The sequence below is a fragment of the Monodon monoceros genome, unplaced genomic scaffold (assembly GCF_005190385.1).
Source record: "Monodon monoceros isolate NGI ecotype Baffin Bay Population unplaced genomic scaffold, NGI_Narwhal_1 Super_Scaffold_11, whole genome shotgun sequence".
NCBI classification, from domain to species: domain Eukaryota; kingdom Metazoa; phylum Chordata; class Mammalia; order Artiodactyla; family Monodontidae; genus Monodon; species Monodon monoceros.
In genome coordinates, this window is record NW_021703767.1 from 90,889,765 (window position 1) to 90,907,759 (window position 17,995).

Here is a 17,995-nt window from a genome sequence, read left to right on the forward strand (position 1 = left end):
TCTTTTAAGAACGTTTCTTCCTTTTCTAGCTCCCACCACAAAATCACACTCCTCTCATAGCTTTGTGTATCTAAAAACTCATTTATATGAGTCACTAGTGCAGGGGCAGTGAAAGGCCAGTTTATTTTATGAGGCATCAGGAATAGTTTACTAGGCAGGGTTCTACACCCTTCTCTCATCAGAGCTGATGCCAGGGCTAGGGTATTGGGCTCTTCCCGGTTATAGGAAATTGTTCAAGTGAAAACATTATCAAATCATAAGCCAAAAAAAGTTACTTAGACCTAATCAGGAATGGAGACTAATGAGCTACCATAATAGGTGTTGAACTCGGCATTCTTTTGTTTTTCTTCTTGAAGATGATGAAAGTAGCAGCATGTGGAAATTTTATCTCTTTCCTCTGTCCTTTTTCATGATAAAGTCAAAGAAGTTGTTTTTTTCTGTTGTTGTTGTTTGTTTGTTTTAATTTCCTCTTGTATTAGTTTGCTAGGGTTGCAATAACAAAGTACCATAGACTGGGTGGTTTAAACAGCAGAAAATTATATCCTCATAGTTCCATAGACTAGAAGTCTAAGATCAAGGTATCTACAGGGTTGATTTCTTCTGAGGCAACTCTCCTTGGCTCGTAGATGGCCATCTTCTCCCTGTGTCTTCTGTGTTTGTCTGTGTTCTATCTCCTTTTCTTAGAAGGACACCAATCATATTGGATTAGGGTCTACCCTACTTCCCTCATTTTAACTTGGTTATCTCTTTAAAGACCCTCTCTCTAAATACAGTCTGAGGTACTTGGGGTTAGTACTTCATCATAAGAATTTGGGGGGGGGATGCATTTCAGTCTGTAATACCTCTTAACTAAATATATATCACCTGGATTCCATCATCAAATATATTGGGAAATCTTAGTTTTAATCTAAATAGAGTCACGACAACCAGTAAATACCTGTTATTTCACATAGTTATTCATAGCAAGCCCCTTTACTCTCAAAAGTGTCCTGGTTGGTCTGCATATGATATAGTTACCCTGAGTCTAAAGAAAGTTTCTTGGTTTTATCCTGTTTTCCTTAGTGTACTAGAAGCCATCCCAGGAACATCAATATCACCGAGTAAGGTAACTGAATAGTGAACTGGCCTGTGCTTACTCGGTTTAATATTCATCAAAGCTTTCTTGGAATATTGAAATGACAGATTTTCACAGAGGTATCATGGTAACAACTTAAGTGTGTTCATGGAGCAGGTGAATATTTCAATGAGATGTTTTCTAGAAATAATTGCCTAAAAATAGCACATTATCATTTTGGTCTGTTGAATGAAAATGTGTGTATGTGAATTATATTAAAAACTGTCACTTTATCATTTTTCCCAGGATAAAATTGCATTTTCTATTCTGTCTCTGAAATGGGAAAAAAAATCACCTGAGGGGCTGGTTAGAGAAGGCTGTTTATGAGTTTTGTTCAAATCTGTGTTTTAAAAAACCAGATTTTTGAACATGGTTTGCAATGAACTGGAACAGATCATGCTGAGTAAAGGATTAGTTGGGATACACTGATTTTCCAGACTGTAGACTATACCAAAAATTCAATTACAAATCTACTTATAACTTTAATTGTTAAACAATGAACCAGATTATTTTTTTTTTTGCTGCTTGTTGTTTTGTTTCCTGCTGACTCATAAGCAGGTGTACCTGCAGGTGTTAACTTTGCCATCACAGGTGATATAATCAGCCCTGCCCTTTCCTACTTTCTGTATTACTTTTTACACCATATCCCAAGCTACAAATCTGCAAAAGCTGAGGTACAAACCATTCATCTCTATGTAGGGGCATAAAACTGGGGAAGGATTTGTGGCAGGAAGGGGAAGGGGCAGGTGCTTCAGGCCAGCAATCCCACAGGAGATATGACTGAATAATAGTCCTGCCAGATGCTCCTCTTAAAAATGAACTCCATGGTCAAATAAATTTGAGAAACCTTTCAGACTACAGCGCTTTTGGAATTTTGTAAAACACATTATAATAATAGTAGGTTTAAAAGTTCTATAGTAAAGAAAGCTGTGCAGTTTAGTTTAACCCTCTATTTCCTCAACAAATTTACTAAATATACTTTTGTAAATGTTATCAAGTCCAAAACCTGAGTAGTTAATGAGAAGGGTAGGGAGAAAAGAGAAGAAAGACTTTCAGGAGCTCCTGTGCCTAATAGGAAGCTATGAGGGTATTCAGTAATCACATAGGTGTGTAAACATGTAAGTCACAATCTTTGTGAATATACAGGTGGTGTCACTTCGTCTTACTCAGGTGTCAAGGAAAGAAAGGTCATTACCTGACCGGTTTCCATCAGACAGAGCTAGTTCTACATGCAAAAGAGGTCCTGAAGCCTGGCTTTTGACTTATTACAAAAGCAGCCCACATTTATACTCCTCAAAAGTCTAACACTGAGGGCTTCCCTGGTGGCGCAGTGGTTGAGAGTCCGCCTGCCGATGCAGGGAACACGGGTTCGTGCCCCGGTCTGGGAAGATCCCACATGCTGCGGAGTGGCTGGGCCCGTGAGCCATGGCTGAGCCTGCGCGTCCGGAGCCTGTGCTCCGCAACGGGAGAGGCCACGACAGTGAGGGGCCCGCGTACCGCAAAAAAAAAGTCTAACACTGAGAAGCTTCTCTCTCAAAAAACATAATATTCCAAAGATTTAATTTTTCAACTCTCGCTGAAAAATTTAGGACTGAGTGGCTGTTGATAGGCAAAACACAAGTAGAGCACATTTTTTCATCCAGGATGCAGATCTCAAATGAAATCGTATGGGACTGAAATTTACAACGCCAGCAGTTTGAAGCAAATGCAGGAACACTTTAAAGTAGCATTACAAGATTTATTTTTACATACTTAAAATTCGAAAACTCTCCAGAGAATACTGGAAATGGAAAATGTTTACTTTAGGAGCACTCAACTATGTTTTGGTTCAACGCTAAACCATAAAAGAATTCATGAAGCATCCCTAGAATGTGGTTCTTAGAGACTGCTTTGTAAATAGATTTTAAATAATTCAAGTGGTAAAAAAGATAAACAATTTTCAATTCTCAAGATTATATACAGAAAGTCTCATGGATGATCTAATACAGCAGATAACCACCAAATTTTGTATAAAATCACATTGTTTCAAACATTTACTCTGTAGAGCTCATCCAGTAGAGCTTTCCTTAATGATGGAAGTCCTCTATAATAGTCCCATGTGGCTACTGAGAACGTGAAATGAGAACAGTATGACTATATTTTACGTTTTATTTAATTTTAATTAATTTAATTTAAAATTAAATAGCCACATAGGGCTATTGCCTACCATTAGACAGTGTAGCTCTAGCCCTTCTAACTCATGACCAAGTATGGAATTAAAGCCAGATTTCTGTGGTGGACATAGTAATGTCCTGTCCAGATGTTCCATGGTGATGTTCCATTCTGTCAAGGGAGAACTTGTCAACCTGCTGCTGTGAGTGCTATGAACAGACAGTCACCAGCTGTTAAGTTTTTCAGGGTTTGCCTTAGTCACAGGAATCACTTTGCCAAGTGTCATGCCTTTCTTGACACAGCATACATCCAAAGACTGATTTCAGAAGAGGCATGTGGACCTGGCCATTTGGTTCACTAATGGTCAATCCTGATAGACCATCTATTTCCAGTGGTTGCACTGTTTTGAAGTCCATATTCCCCTCTGCCCAATCCCCACTGCACTCTCTCTTTCCCACAGGTGTTGATCTCTAATAACAATCCTGCCAACTAAACTCTCTCTCAGTACCTGCTTCTGGAGAAGCCAACCATCAGCAATCCCTAAGAAATGATATGGAGAGATTTTTAGAATAACTGCTACATTAAAAAAAAAAAAAGAAGTACCTCTAGCACACTCTCTCCACTTCTATTCAACACTGTACTGGAAGTCCTGGCCAAAGCAATTAGGCAAGAAAGATAAATAAAAGGCATCTGCATAGGAAGAAGTAAAAGTGTCTCTGTTGCAGATAACATGATCTTTATATATATATGTGTGTGTATGTATATACATGAAACCCTAAAATCTCTTCCAAAAAAACTGTTAGAAATACTAAACTTATTCAATAAAGTTACAGGTTATGAAATGAATATTAAAAAATCAGTTGTGTTTCTATATACTAACAATAAACTACTGGAAAGAAAAATTAAGAATAAAATTTCATTTATAATAGCTTCAAAAAATAACACAGAGATAAACTCATTCAAGGAAGTGAAAGATCTGTGTTCTGAAAACTATAAGACACTGATAAAAGAAATAGAAAAAGACTCAAATGAATGGAAAGAAATCCCACTTTCTAGGATTAGAAGAATTAATATTGTTAAAATATCCATAATACCCAAAGCAATCTACAGCCTCAATGCAACCCCTATAAAAATTCTGATGTCATTTTTCACAGAATTAGAAGAAAGAATACTAAAATCTGTATAGTACCACAAACGATCCCAAATAACCAAAGCAATCTTGAAAAAGAAGAACAGTACTGGAGGTACTACACTCCTTGATTTCAAACTATATTACAAAGTCATAGTAATCAAAACAGTATGATACTAGCATAAAAGTAGATACATAGATCAATGGAACAGAATAGAAATAAACACACACATATATAGCCAATTAGTTTATAACAGTGGAGCCAACAATGGGGGAAGGATAGTCTTTTCAATAAATAAATATCTAGTTATCTATTGAAAACTAGATATCCATATGCAAAAGAATGAAATTGAACTTTTATCTTACACTATTCACAAAAGTTAACTCAAAATAAAAAAAAAGACTTGGATATAAGACATGAAAATGTACAACCACTAGAAGAACATATAGGGGGTAAGCCCCTTTACATTGGCCTTGGCAATGATTTTTTGGATTGACACCAAAAGTAAAGACAACACAAGCAAAAATAAATAACTGGGACTACATAAAACTAAGAAGTTTGCACAGCAAAAGAAAACTGTCAACAAAATGAAAAGGCTACATACTGAATAGGAAAAAAATTTGAAAATCATATATCTGATAAGTGGTTAATAGTCAACATATATAAAGAACATGTACAATTCAATAGCACACACACACACAAATCTGACTAAAAACTGGGCAGGAGACCTGAAGAGACATTTTTCCAAAGAAGACATACAGAAGGTCAACAGGTACATGACAAAGATGTTCAACATCACTAATCATCAGGGAAATGCAAATCAAAACCATAATATGAAATCACCTCACATCTGTTAGAATGGCTATTATCAAAAAGAAAATAAATAATAAGGGTTGATGAGAATGTGGAGAAAAAACAACTCTCATACACTGTTGGTGGGAATGAAAACTGATTCAACCACTACAGGAAACAGTATGGATGTTCCTCAAAAAGTTAAGAATATGACTACCATCTGATCCAGCATTCTCATTTCTGTATATATATCAAAAGGCAACAAAATATTATCTTGAAAAGAGATCTGATGCAGCAGATGTTGCAGCATTATTTACAATAGCCAAATTATAAAAACCACCTAAGTTTCAATAAACAGATGAATGGATAACAAATAGAGTTGAGAAAAAAAAAAAGAGACTGCTATTATTTTTATGTTGGCTTTATCATTTGGTAGTGAATGTAAAACCAGACTATATTGACCTTTATAATTTCATATCTGACATTAGTTATACTAATGATATTTTCTCTAAAAAAGCTTAATTTTGTCAATAGCAAAATCTCCTCATACTGTAGTTTATAGGTTCTGACCACAGCAGATAAAAAAGCATGAAAACTGGCTGGAAAAAGTAAAATTGTGTTGATCAGCATGATTTATTATTTCTCAGGTTTATTCCTTTTCTTTTATATCTGCTATTGCTCAGCTACTGACAAGTTCCTTGAAAAGGTGGGTTGTACTCAGGATAATAACAACAATTTAAATCTTTGAGGAAGCTAATCTGATTATTCTATTTTACAATTTAAAGCTATTAAATTAAAAGGTTGATAAAGTTTGGAAAATGACAAGTTCTGAATATATTCCACTAAAATAATTCACATAAATTTGTGGTTGAAAAAGTAAAATTCAAATAACTAATTCTTTGGTTAGTTGATTAATTGTTCAATTTATTTATTTTATAATATGCAATTTCCATTTTTATAGGTAAGTGTAAAAAACTGTACTCTGGAAGACAAATGGTAATTGCATATGATTTAATCTAAATTTGTTCTGAGGTTATACTAATATAGTCTAAACCTATAGGTACATTTTATAATTTTACTATTATATTTTATATTTCACCTTCAACATTACCCCCCAAGCATATGGCGAATGTATGAGAAAAACAAAGTCAAACTTTGTTCATCATTAAGTCTGAATCACATCAAACTGCAAATCTTATTTGCCTAAGTTGTATAGTGGATGCCAAATCATATAGTGGAATTCCCATTACGTTAGAAGTTAGATAACCTTGTATTTAAGTTCTGGTTATGTTAGTCAAGTCACATTGATTAAGGCTCAGTTTCTTTAAAGATCAGCTTATTTACCTCAAGCAGGGCCAGTAAAAGCTGTCCTGTTAAAAGATGTTATAAGATAAAATGCTAAAAACATGTAAAACTAATTCTATTGTTGTTTCAATTAACTTCTTATATGCATTGTGATGGAATATATTTGTAAATCATTTTTTTAAAGCAGTTGACTTTATCCTCTTAGAATGACCACCAATTTTTGTGAAAACTTTGATTCTTAAAGCAAACAAACAAAAAACCTGATTGTCTCTACTGACAGAGTATTTGTTTAATTTAAAATAGAAAGCTCCTTATACAATAATCAGTAAAGAACATTCTGAGCAACTAATATACTACATGGCAGACTGATTTCCTAAGAATAATAATCACTCAAAAATGTCTCTGAATACTATAATCCTAGACATTTCAACAATCAATTGGAAATTTTCAATTTTTTGGAACCAAGAAATACAAGAAAACTTACCAAAATTATATTTCAAAATGAAATTTAGATTTTTTAAAAGGAGTATTTTGAATTTAAACTACTTTTAAAATATGTTGCAAATTAAACTTTCTGAAAAAAATTCACATTGTTTAATAATGAGCCACTCTTTAAATGGATCTAAGCATCATGTTGAATAATACTTCATGTAAATAGGAAGACTTTAGGACATATTCAAGAACCACCAGTTACAGTAAAATAGTAAGAATACAGACATTTTTTATTTTTTCCCAACCAAGTGACAAGGTAGTTCATGCTGTGAGTATCTAACACTCTGCTTTGACAACTAGGCGCATATTTATATCTGCTCTTCTAGTTCAACATTGTCTCAGTTGATTTAGTGCCAACTCAAGTCAGTCTTTCAATATTTGTCCAGGTAACTGGACCAAGAACACCTGGTGAAGACTTGTCACAAATTACAGAGATATTCTTTATTCTTTGAATGTTTTGGTTGGCAGAGGCAATGTTGAACAGACAGGAGGTAAACAACACACGGATCCACTGAATTGTAACACTGGGAATATTAAATAAACTGTGTTGTTTGATACACTTCACTAGAGTAAAATGACTGAAATGATTTTCCTCTCCAGAATCAAAAATGAAACAAAAACAAAACAGGTTTATAACAAATAAAGAACAGGACACAGACATAAAGCTTTAAATCAGGATGGATTTTAGGAAATAGGGTATAATGAGAATCAAGTCTAAGCCAAGATAAAAGAAATATCTTGGGCTTCAATTAAGTAGTAGTCCAGGGATTAGCCAGGCAGTTATCTGGAGATGGTACTAAATTTAAAATCAACTCTGTAACCTACAGAGTTTTCAGAAGATATATTATTAAGGGAAATAATATGGAAACAAAAGGATTTCTAACTCCTAATACTATTTCTAGGCCTTCAGATGTCAGACAATCTTAATACTTAGAAATTGGGGTAGGATTTCCTTTTCTGTGTTTCAACATAGTAAAAATAGAATACTCCTTAATGATATCAATTTCTCACTTCTCTATTTTAATGCTCACCCCATAGTTTTTGATCCCCTCTTTCTTTGGAGCCTTACCTTATGTACCCAATTAGTGATTTTAAGCCAAGCACATCTTTGATTATAACTGATCACAGGTATTGTAATAATAACCAGTTACTGTAAATGTCAGTTCTTATGCCTCATTTATCTGAGTCCCTAGATAACATGATCAAGTTTCTTATGCCTCAATTCTGAGAATAAAATTGTGCTATTTATACCCTAAAGCCTCTCAGGATTCTAAAATTATATGGTTCCAGGGAACAGGGTTTGCTTGGATCATAGTTTAATGTATTAAAACACTCCTGGCAAGTTGGTGGAAGAAGTTATGATAAAGTCTGATAGTTTGAACATTTTGTCTTTGAAATATTTGATAAATTATCAAAGGAATTAAGAGACTAGATTAGACTTCTGATATCCTAATATCTTAAATGGAAGTTCAAAGCTTTTTCAATCAGTGCAATCTCTGCTATTCTGAGTGGTAAAAGAGATGTGAGAGAGTTGACAGAAGCATTTAGGGAGAAAAACTGTGTAAGTATGTATACATATTTTTTTAAAAGGAGTTTTAATTAGGCTAATTAAAATTAGTGTATAGCCAAGGATCAGAATCATCACACAAGCAGCCATGGACCTAGAGATTATCACTTACTTAAGTGAAGTAAATCAGACAGAGAAAGACAAAAATCATATGATATCACTTATATGTGGAACCTAATAAAAAATGATACAAATGAACTTATTTACAAAACAAAACAGACTCACAGACCTGGAAATCATACTTATGGTTACCAAAGAGGAAACGTGGGGGGAAGTGATAAATAAGGGGATTGGGACTGACATATACACGCTACTATATATAAAACAGATAACTAACAAGGACCTACTGTATAGCACAGGGAACTCTACTCAATATTCTGTATATGGTAAAAGAATCTGAAAAAGAATGGATATATCTCTATATATCTATATAAAGATATATATGTATGTATAACTGATTCACTTTGCTGTACACCTGAAACTAACACAATATTGTAAATCAACTATACTCCAATAAAAAGTTAAAAATAAAAGAGAATAATTTATTCACTCAACAAATATTCACTAACAGCCCACTGAGTACAAAAATTGGGTTGAGGATCAGGAATACATATGTTCCTCTGTCCTGACTGGTGTGGAGGCAGCAATACAAGATGCTGAAAGAAGAGTAACATGAGGTCACAAAGTTTAGGTCAGTAGCCCCAGTGGTCCAACTCAGATGTGGTAGATAAAGAATAGTAAATGTCCTCTAGTTCAGTGGCTCTCAAAATTTAGCTGCATCAGAACTACCTGAAGAATCTGTTAGAACACAGATGGCTGGGCCCTTTCCTCAGAGTTCCTATCTAAGTATAAGGTGGAGGCCAGAATTTTGCATTTCCTTACAAACAATCTTGTGAGATATGTATTAGTATAATCCTCCTTTTTATTGTGAAGAGAATAAGGCTCAGAGTAGTTAACGTGACAAATGAAGCTGAAGTCTCATTCTCGTAAAAAGAGTGATGAATTCTTTTCTGTGTTATAGGGACAAAGATTATTTTAAAACTTTTTACTCTTTTCTCTGATTCTATAATAATCAAGAACTATTTGGATATGCAACAAGACTTACTGAGCTACCTTACAAGAAGACCATGTGTTTCTTTGAAGAACTTATTTGGATCATGCATTGTGGAAGAGTGCATTGACATTCTTGTTAAAAAAAAAAAAAAACAACTACTTAAACCTATACAAAAATTGTGGTATGCTTCTCAGCAACAAAAGGGAATGAACTACTGATACCTGCAACCATGAATAAATATCACAGACATTATTCTGCACACAAAGAATATACACTTCATGTTTCCATTTTTATAAAATTCTAAAATTTTTTACCATGAAAATCTTGAGACTGGTGGTTAGCTAGGTTTGGTGATGGGAAATTATTCTGAAGTGACTCAGAGAACTTCTGGAGGTGATGGGAATGTTCTAATACTAAATACGAATGGAGAGTACATGGCTGTATCCTTTTGTCAATTAAGATATATCTATTTCAATTTATGTAAATTTTATTTGAAAAAAATAAGTGGTGCTATGAAGTATGAGGGGATATATAGACAAAACAAAAATGGTAGAATAATTGATGAAGCTGGTTGAGGTAGATGGAGGGTTAACTGTACTATTCTTTTTATTTCATATGTATTAAACAAACAAAAGAGAGGGTTCAAAATAGGAGTATGGGAAGATCCTGACTCACCTCCTCCCAGAGACACAACAAATCTACAACTACATATGGAATAAATCCCATGGTAAGGGACCTGAAAACTGGCTGAACAGAGCCTCCACAACAAAGGGTAAAAGGATAGCTTCGAGATGAGTAGGAAAGGTAGAGATATGATCTCATCAAGGAAAACACCACACCATCTCAGAAAACCACAATTAGAAAGAATCACAAAGATATGGATCCTTAACCTGAGGAGCAAGGGATTGAGCTGCATATCAGGCATCCCAGCCCCTAGATCCTGCACAGGAGAAAGAAGCTCCCAAAACATCTGGCTTTGAAAACCAATGAGAAATATATCCAGGAAAACCACAGAACTGCAGGGAATGAAAAACCTCTTCTTAAAGTGCTTGCACACAGACTCGACCTGAAAATCAGCACAAAACATATGGCCTATAGGTGAAGGGGACCTACTTCCTAATCTTAAAGTTTCTGTCAGAGAGAAACTAGCTGAGATACTCCCTGGGGGCTGAGATATTGGCAGAAGCCATTTTGTGATCTCAGGCTACTTTGATAATGCCAGAACTGAAGGGCAGCATTTTGGAATTCTCCCTATAAACTGTTAGAGACAGTGGGCATGGCCCCACTGAGAGCTCTGCCTACCCTAGCACCTAAGTCAGGCCTAACAAACAACTGAGCAAGAGTCCTGCTTACCAGTGTCCAACAGAAGCCACAACCAGACCCTGCAGCCAGTCCAAGGGCAAATCCCACCTGACAGTATACCACAGAAGCCATGACTGGGCTCCACCACAGGAGGAAGATGCACAGAGTTCACACAGGGAAAATCCCTTGAGCATCTGGCTCTGGTGGCTAGGCAGGATTGTACATCTGAGCCCCACAGGACATCTCCTAAATAGCATCACTCCTTAAGTCTGGGAGAGATAGTTACTAACTAATACATAAAAACAGAGAATTAGACAAATTGAGGAGACAGAGAAATGTGTTCAAAATGAAAGAATAAGACAAAACATCAGAAAAAGAACTAAAGGAAACAGAGATAAGCAATCTACCTGATAAAGATTTAAAAGTAATGGCCAGGAAAGATGCTTCACTGAACATGGGAGAACAATGGATGAACACAATGAAGACTTCAACAAAGAGACAGAAAATATAAGAAAATACCAACAGAAGTTATAATGGAACAGAAGAATTCACTAGAGGGGTTAAACTGCAGATAGAAGAACAAATCACTAAGCTGGAAGACAAAACAATGGAGCTCACTCAGACAGAGCTGCAAAATGAAAGAGGAATTTTAAAATGTGAAAATACCTTAAGGGACTTTTGCAACAACATTGAACAGAATGACATTTATATAATAGGGGTTCCAGAAGGAAAAGAGAGAGAAAAAGGGCCAGAAAAATTATTTGAGGAAATAGTGACTGAAAACTTCTCTAATCTGGGGAAGAAAACAGACATCAGGTCCAGAAAGCCCAGAGAGTTCCAAACAAGATGAAGCCAAAGAGACACATATGAAGACATATTACAATTAAAATGGTAAATGTTAAGGATAAAGAGAGAATCCTAAAAGCAGCAAGAGAACACAATTTGTTACATACAAGGAAAATCCCATAGGAATATCTGCAGATTTTTCAGCAGGAACCTTACAGGCCAGAAAGGAGTGGCATGACATATCCATCATGTGGAAAGGGAAAATCCTCTAACCCAGAATTCTCTACCCAGCAAAGTTATCATTCAGAATTAAAGGAGAGATCAAGGCTTTCCTTTGATCTCTAAAGGAATTCATCACCACTAAACTGGCCCTGAAAGAAATATTAAAGGGATTTCTTTAAGCTGAAAAGAAATGGCATTAGTTAATAATAAGAAAATATACTAAAGAAAAAAATCTTATTGGAAAACATAAATATACAATAAAGGTAGTAAAAAAATCACATAAAGCAAACATAAAGATCACAAGAAAAAAGTAGTAAAATTAACTAAAATTATAATACTTAGTTAAGGAATGCATAAAATAAAATGATGTAAAATGTATCATCAAAAATATAAAATGTGTGTGTGTGGTGGGTGGAAGTAAAAAGACAAAATTTTGGAATGTGTTCAAATTTAAGTAGCTACCAACTTAAAACAGGCAACACTCAAAAATGTTATATGTGAACCTCACAGAAACCACAAGGAAAAAATATATAGTAAATACACAAAGGAAAACAAGAAAGAAATCTAACTATAACACTAAAGAAAACCACCAATACACAAGGAAAGAGATAAAAAGAAAGAGAAAAAAACATAAAACAACAAAATGGCAATAAGTACATACCCATCAATAATTACTTTAAATGTAAATAGACTAAAGCAGCCAATCAAAAGACAGAGTGTCAGAATGGATAAAAAACAAGACCCATTTATTTATCGCCTATAAGAGACTCATTTCATAAGAAAGGACACACACAGACAGAAAGTGAAGGAATGGAAAAATATATTCCATGCAAATGGAAATGAAAAGAAAGCTGGAGTAGCTATACTCATATTAGACAAAAATAGACTTTAAAACAAAGACTGTAAGAAAAGACAAAGAAGAGTATTACATGATGATAAACAGGTCAATCCAGCAGGAAGATACAACATTTATAAATGTATATGCACCCAACAGAGGAGCACCAAGATATAAAAGCAAATATTAATGGACTTAAAGGGAGAATTTGAAAGCAATGCAATAATAGTAGGGGACTTTAACACCCTACTTACATCAGTGGATACACCATCCAGACAAAAAAATCAATAAGGAAACATCAAATTTAAACAACACATTGGACCAGAGAGACTTAATAGCTATAGAGCATTCCATCCAAAAGCAGGAGAATATGCATTCTTCTTAAGTACACATGAAACATTTTCCTGGATAGATCACATGTTAGGTCGCAAAATGAGTCTCAATAAATTCAAGAAAAATCTTCTCCAACCATAATGGTATGAAACTAGAAATCTATCATGAGAAAAAAAAAAAGGAAAAAACCACGAAAATGTGGAGATTAAAAATATGTTACTGAACAACCAAGGGGTCTTTGGAGAAATCAAAAAAATACCTACAGACAAATGAAAACAGAAATATGACATAACCAAATCTATGGGATGCAGCAAAAATTGTTCTAAGAGGGAAGTTCATAATAATGAAACAACAACAAAAAAATCCCAAATAAACAATCTAACTTTACACCTAAAGGATCTAGAAAAAGAAGAATGAGTGAAGACCACAATTAGCAGAAGGAAGGGAATAATAAAGATCAGATGGAAATAAATGAAAGCGAGACTAAAAAAAAATAGGAAAGATAAATGAAACTAAGAGCTGGTAATTTGAAATGATAAATTCAACAAAACTTTAGCTAGACTAACCAAGAGAAAAAGAGAGGACTCAAATAAATAAAATCATACATGAAAGAGAAGTTACAAATGTAACCACATAAATATGAAGGATCAAATGAGACTACTACAAATAATTATATGCCAACAGTGTGACAACCTAAAAGAAATGGATAAATTCCTAGAAACATAAAATCTTCCAAGACTGAATCATGAAGAAATAGAAAATCTGAACAGAGCAATTACTAGTAAGGAGATTGAAACAGGAATTAAAAATCTCACAACAAACAAAAGCCGAGGACCAGATGGCTTCACTGGCAAACTCTACAGAACACCCAAAGAAGATTTAATACCTATTCTTCTCTCAAAGTTAACACAAAATGTTCACAGATGACTTAATACTTTTCTTCCAAAAAAATTGAGGACTAGGGAAACCTTCCAAAGCACTTTACAAAGCCAGCATTACCCTGATATTAAAACCAGACAAGGACACCACAAAAAAAGAAATTTGCATGCCACTATCACTAATAACCACAGATACAAATCTCAATGAACTATTAGCAAATAAAATCCAACAATACATTAAAAATTGTACATCATGATCAAGTATGATTTATTCCAGGGAAGTAAGGATGATTCAACATCTATAAAACAATCCATGTGATACATCCCATTAACAAAATGAAGGATCAAAATCATATGATCATCTCAACAGATGCAGAAAAAGCATTTGACAAAATACAACCCTCATTTAACTGTCAATAAAGTGGGTATAGAGGGAATATACCTCAACATAGTAAAGGCCATATATGACAATTTCACAGATAATAACATACTCAATGATGAAAAACTGACAGCTTTTCCTCTAAAATCAGGAATAAGACAAGGATGTCCACTCTTGCCACTTTTATTCAACATAGTATTGAAACTCCTAGCCACAGCAATTAGGCAAGAAAAGAAATAAAAGACACTCAAATCTGGACACAGAAATAAAACTGTCACTATTTGCAGATGACATTATATTATATATAGAAAACCCTGAATACCCCACCAAAAAGATATGAGAACTAATAAATAAATTCAGTAAAGCTACAGGATACAAAATCAATATACAGAAATCTGTGGCATTTCTATACACTAATAACAAACTATCAGAAAGAGAAGTTAACAATCCCATTTACAAGTACATCAAAAGAATAAAATAACTAGGAATAAATTTAACCAAGTAGGTGAAGTATTTGCACACTGAAAACTGTAAGACACTGATGAAACAAAAAGACATATAAATGAAAAAATATTCTGTACTCATGGATTGGAATAATTAATATTGTTAAGACGTCCATATTACATAAAGCAATCTACAGCTTCAATGCAATTTCTATCAAAATTCCAATGACTTATTTCACAGAAATAGAACAAATAATTTTAAAATTTCCATGAAACACAAAAAACCCTGAATAGCCAAAACAAACTTGAGAAAGAAGGACAAAACTGGAGATATCATGCGTCCTGATTTCGAACTATACTACCAAGCTATGGCAGTCAAAATAGTACGGTACTGGCACAAAAACATACACAGACATCAATGGAACAAAACTGAGAACCTAGAAATAAACCCATACATATATGGACAATTAAGTTACAACAAAGGAGCAAAGAACACACAATGGGGAAAGGATAGTCTCTTTCATAAATGGTGCTGGGAAAACTGAACACCCACATGCAGAAGAATGAAACTAGACCACTTCTTACACCATACACAAAAATTAACTCAAAATGCATTAAGGATTTGAATGTAAGACCTGAAACCATACAATTCCTTAGAGAAAATGTTGGTGGTAATCTCATTGACATAAGTCTTAACAAATATTTTTTTGTGGATCTGACTCTAAAAGCAAAGGAAACAAAAGCAAAAATAAACAAATGGGACAATGTTAAACTAAAAAGATACTGCATGTGAAGGAAACCATCATCAAAATGAAAAGGCAACCTACTGAATGAGAGAAGATTTTTGCCATATATATCTGCCATATATCTGACAAGGGGTTAATATCCAAAATATATAAAGGACCCATACAACACAACAATAAAAAACTAAACAAACCAATTCAAAAAATGGGCAGAGAGTCTGAATAGACATTTTTCCAAAGAAGACGTACATAATATTAGAGGATGCTGGGATAAAGATATAAGGATTCTATACATACTATATTTGCAACATATTTGTGAGTTGAAATTGTTTCAAAATAAAAAATTAAATTAATTAAAAAAAAAAACATTCTGAGATTCTCAAGACACTGGCCAGCACTTTGCTAGATATGACTGAATTCTACTTTTATTAAATGACCTGAGCCAAAAATATATAAAGAGTAACTGTTGCCAATGGGGCAACTTACCACTTAAGCAGAGTATTCATAAAGTATCTGCTTTTCAGTAGCATTGCAGACCATTGATTTACCATACAGAGTTAGCTGCCATGTGCAACCTCCTGATGCTGAGGCATTACAACCCAAGGCAATTAGAGCATTTGCAAATGAGAGAGCTCAACTGATATTTTTGGTGATGCCTGAGAATTGTAGATGGATACCTACTAATTTTAATTTCAAAATTGTAATTAAGAGAGAGCGGACTGTAAAAAGTACAGATTCTTACATGGATTATTAAAGGGGTACTTTAAAAGACAAAGCAGTACTCAGTAGACCAACAAAATTCATAGATTATAGTCATATTTGACTGAGTTTACTTCCTTCTTGGAAAAAGTTATTAATTGATTGGTAATGTTAATATATATAAAGGACAGTTAGACTTAAGTAAGATATTATTAGTCTTTTGTAATATCTTGTTGAAAACAAGGAAAAATATTGATGGAACACATGGATAATTACATGAACTTTTTGTTAGCTTAATTCCTGACTGAAGTATCATGGTTAATGGGTTAGTATCACAATGGAAGGAGGTCCAAAGAGCTTTGCCTCTGCCAAGTCTGTTTAAAAAGAATATTTGTCAATGATACATTAGACTGAGAATCAATGGTACAGTGAGCACCTGCCAAAATCACAGTTGTTTTTATCTTTGCCACATGATTCCCACTATAATGAACACAGCTTGCTGGGAAAGAAAAGGATGTTTGATGCAAAATGACCATGTCTATGCTGCCAGTGGCTAGAAAAACCAATGAGATCCCTTCTTTTAGGGAGCCAGACAATTTGATTGTGTCAACTCCATTCCTTTCCAGCATCATTTCCCAATGTTTTAGTCACCTGACTTGAGCATGTGTACCCCTCGACTCTGGACTTAAAGTTGTAACAACTCCAAAGCAGCAGACATTTCATACTTCTAGGTATGTGCACGTACTTTCCACCTACATAGAGTACTCGTCCCACATGGTGTTAATTTATCTTATCAGTCAATCAATAATAACACATAAAATGTTTTCTCTTGTTATTGAGACAAAAATGTATTGCAGGCTTTTTAGCAAATTTTATTCCAACAAATGGGTAGTCTACAATTTTGGGAAGATAAAACATTCACTTTTAAAAATACGGAGTGCTAAGAATTCTTCAAATTTACTATCCTTTGATTACTTTAGGTAGAGTGTACTTATAAATTACAACCTTGTAGTGTTTACAAGAATAATAAAAGATTAATAATGAACTTACCAATACTTGGATAACCAGGTGTAGAAGGGTCTCCTCCTGGATTCAGTGACACCATAAAGGTATCATAGCTAAGAGTTGCAGTCTTTGGTAAATCACAAGGATCAATATACAGAAGAACACCTCCAAATCCAGCCTTTTCCAATAAGGAAAGCTAAAAGAGGAGAACAAATTATTAAAAATGTCCTCATATACATTTTTAGTTCATATATGGACACTTCATAAATGTGAGTACAATTAGATGACTCCTTTTTCTGTTATTGTTTTCTTTTAAAATAAGTAGAAACTTCCGATTTTCTCATTATCAAAGCCCAGACAGAGAGTTATCCTACTGGCCTCTTCCTTTTTCCTCTGTTCAACAATATTTAAGCTGCATTCTTATAATGTTTATATTTGATTTCAGTTGTCTGCATTTGGAATTTCTTCATTTTTTAATTGTCCAAGTAGATTTGGAAGTTTTCACTTTCATGAGATTAACAAAAATCTACCACAGACAAAGTTCCATTGTAAAAGGAGAGCTGTTCTGACCATTATTATATTCTTCCCTAGAGCAGAAGACATCCAACAGCATTTTGATTTATTTTCTCCAAGGCTGAGACTGCCACACCAGTTGTTAAAATGTTGAAATCTTTCACATGGTTTAGCAAACAGCCACTGTCCTGAAGCTCCTGAGGGCCCCCACTAGTCACTCTGGTCTCTGCCCTGGATGTCCCAGTCAGACCT

The 17,995-nt window shown here is 34.3% G+C and overlaps 1 protein-coding gene across 2 annotated transcripts in view; it reads right to left on the reverse strand.

The window, feature by feature from the left end:
- NAALADL2 (N-acetylated alpha-linked acidic dipeptidase like 2) overlaps nt 1–17,995 on the reverse strand; it is a 1,153,076-nt gene that overhangs the window by 483,480 nt on the left and 651,601 nt on the right. For both annotated transcript variants that reach the window (XM_029214633.1, XM_029214632.1), the window contains one exon: nt 17,276–17,426. In XM_029214633.1, coding sequence (XP_029070466.1) covers nt 17,276–17,426 — 151 coding nt within the window. The remainder of the gene's footprint in view (nt 1–17,275; nt 17,427–17,995) is intronic.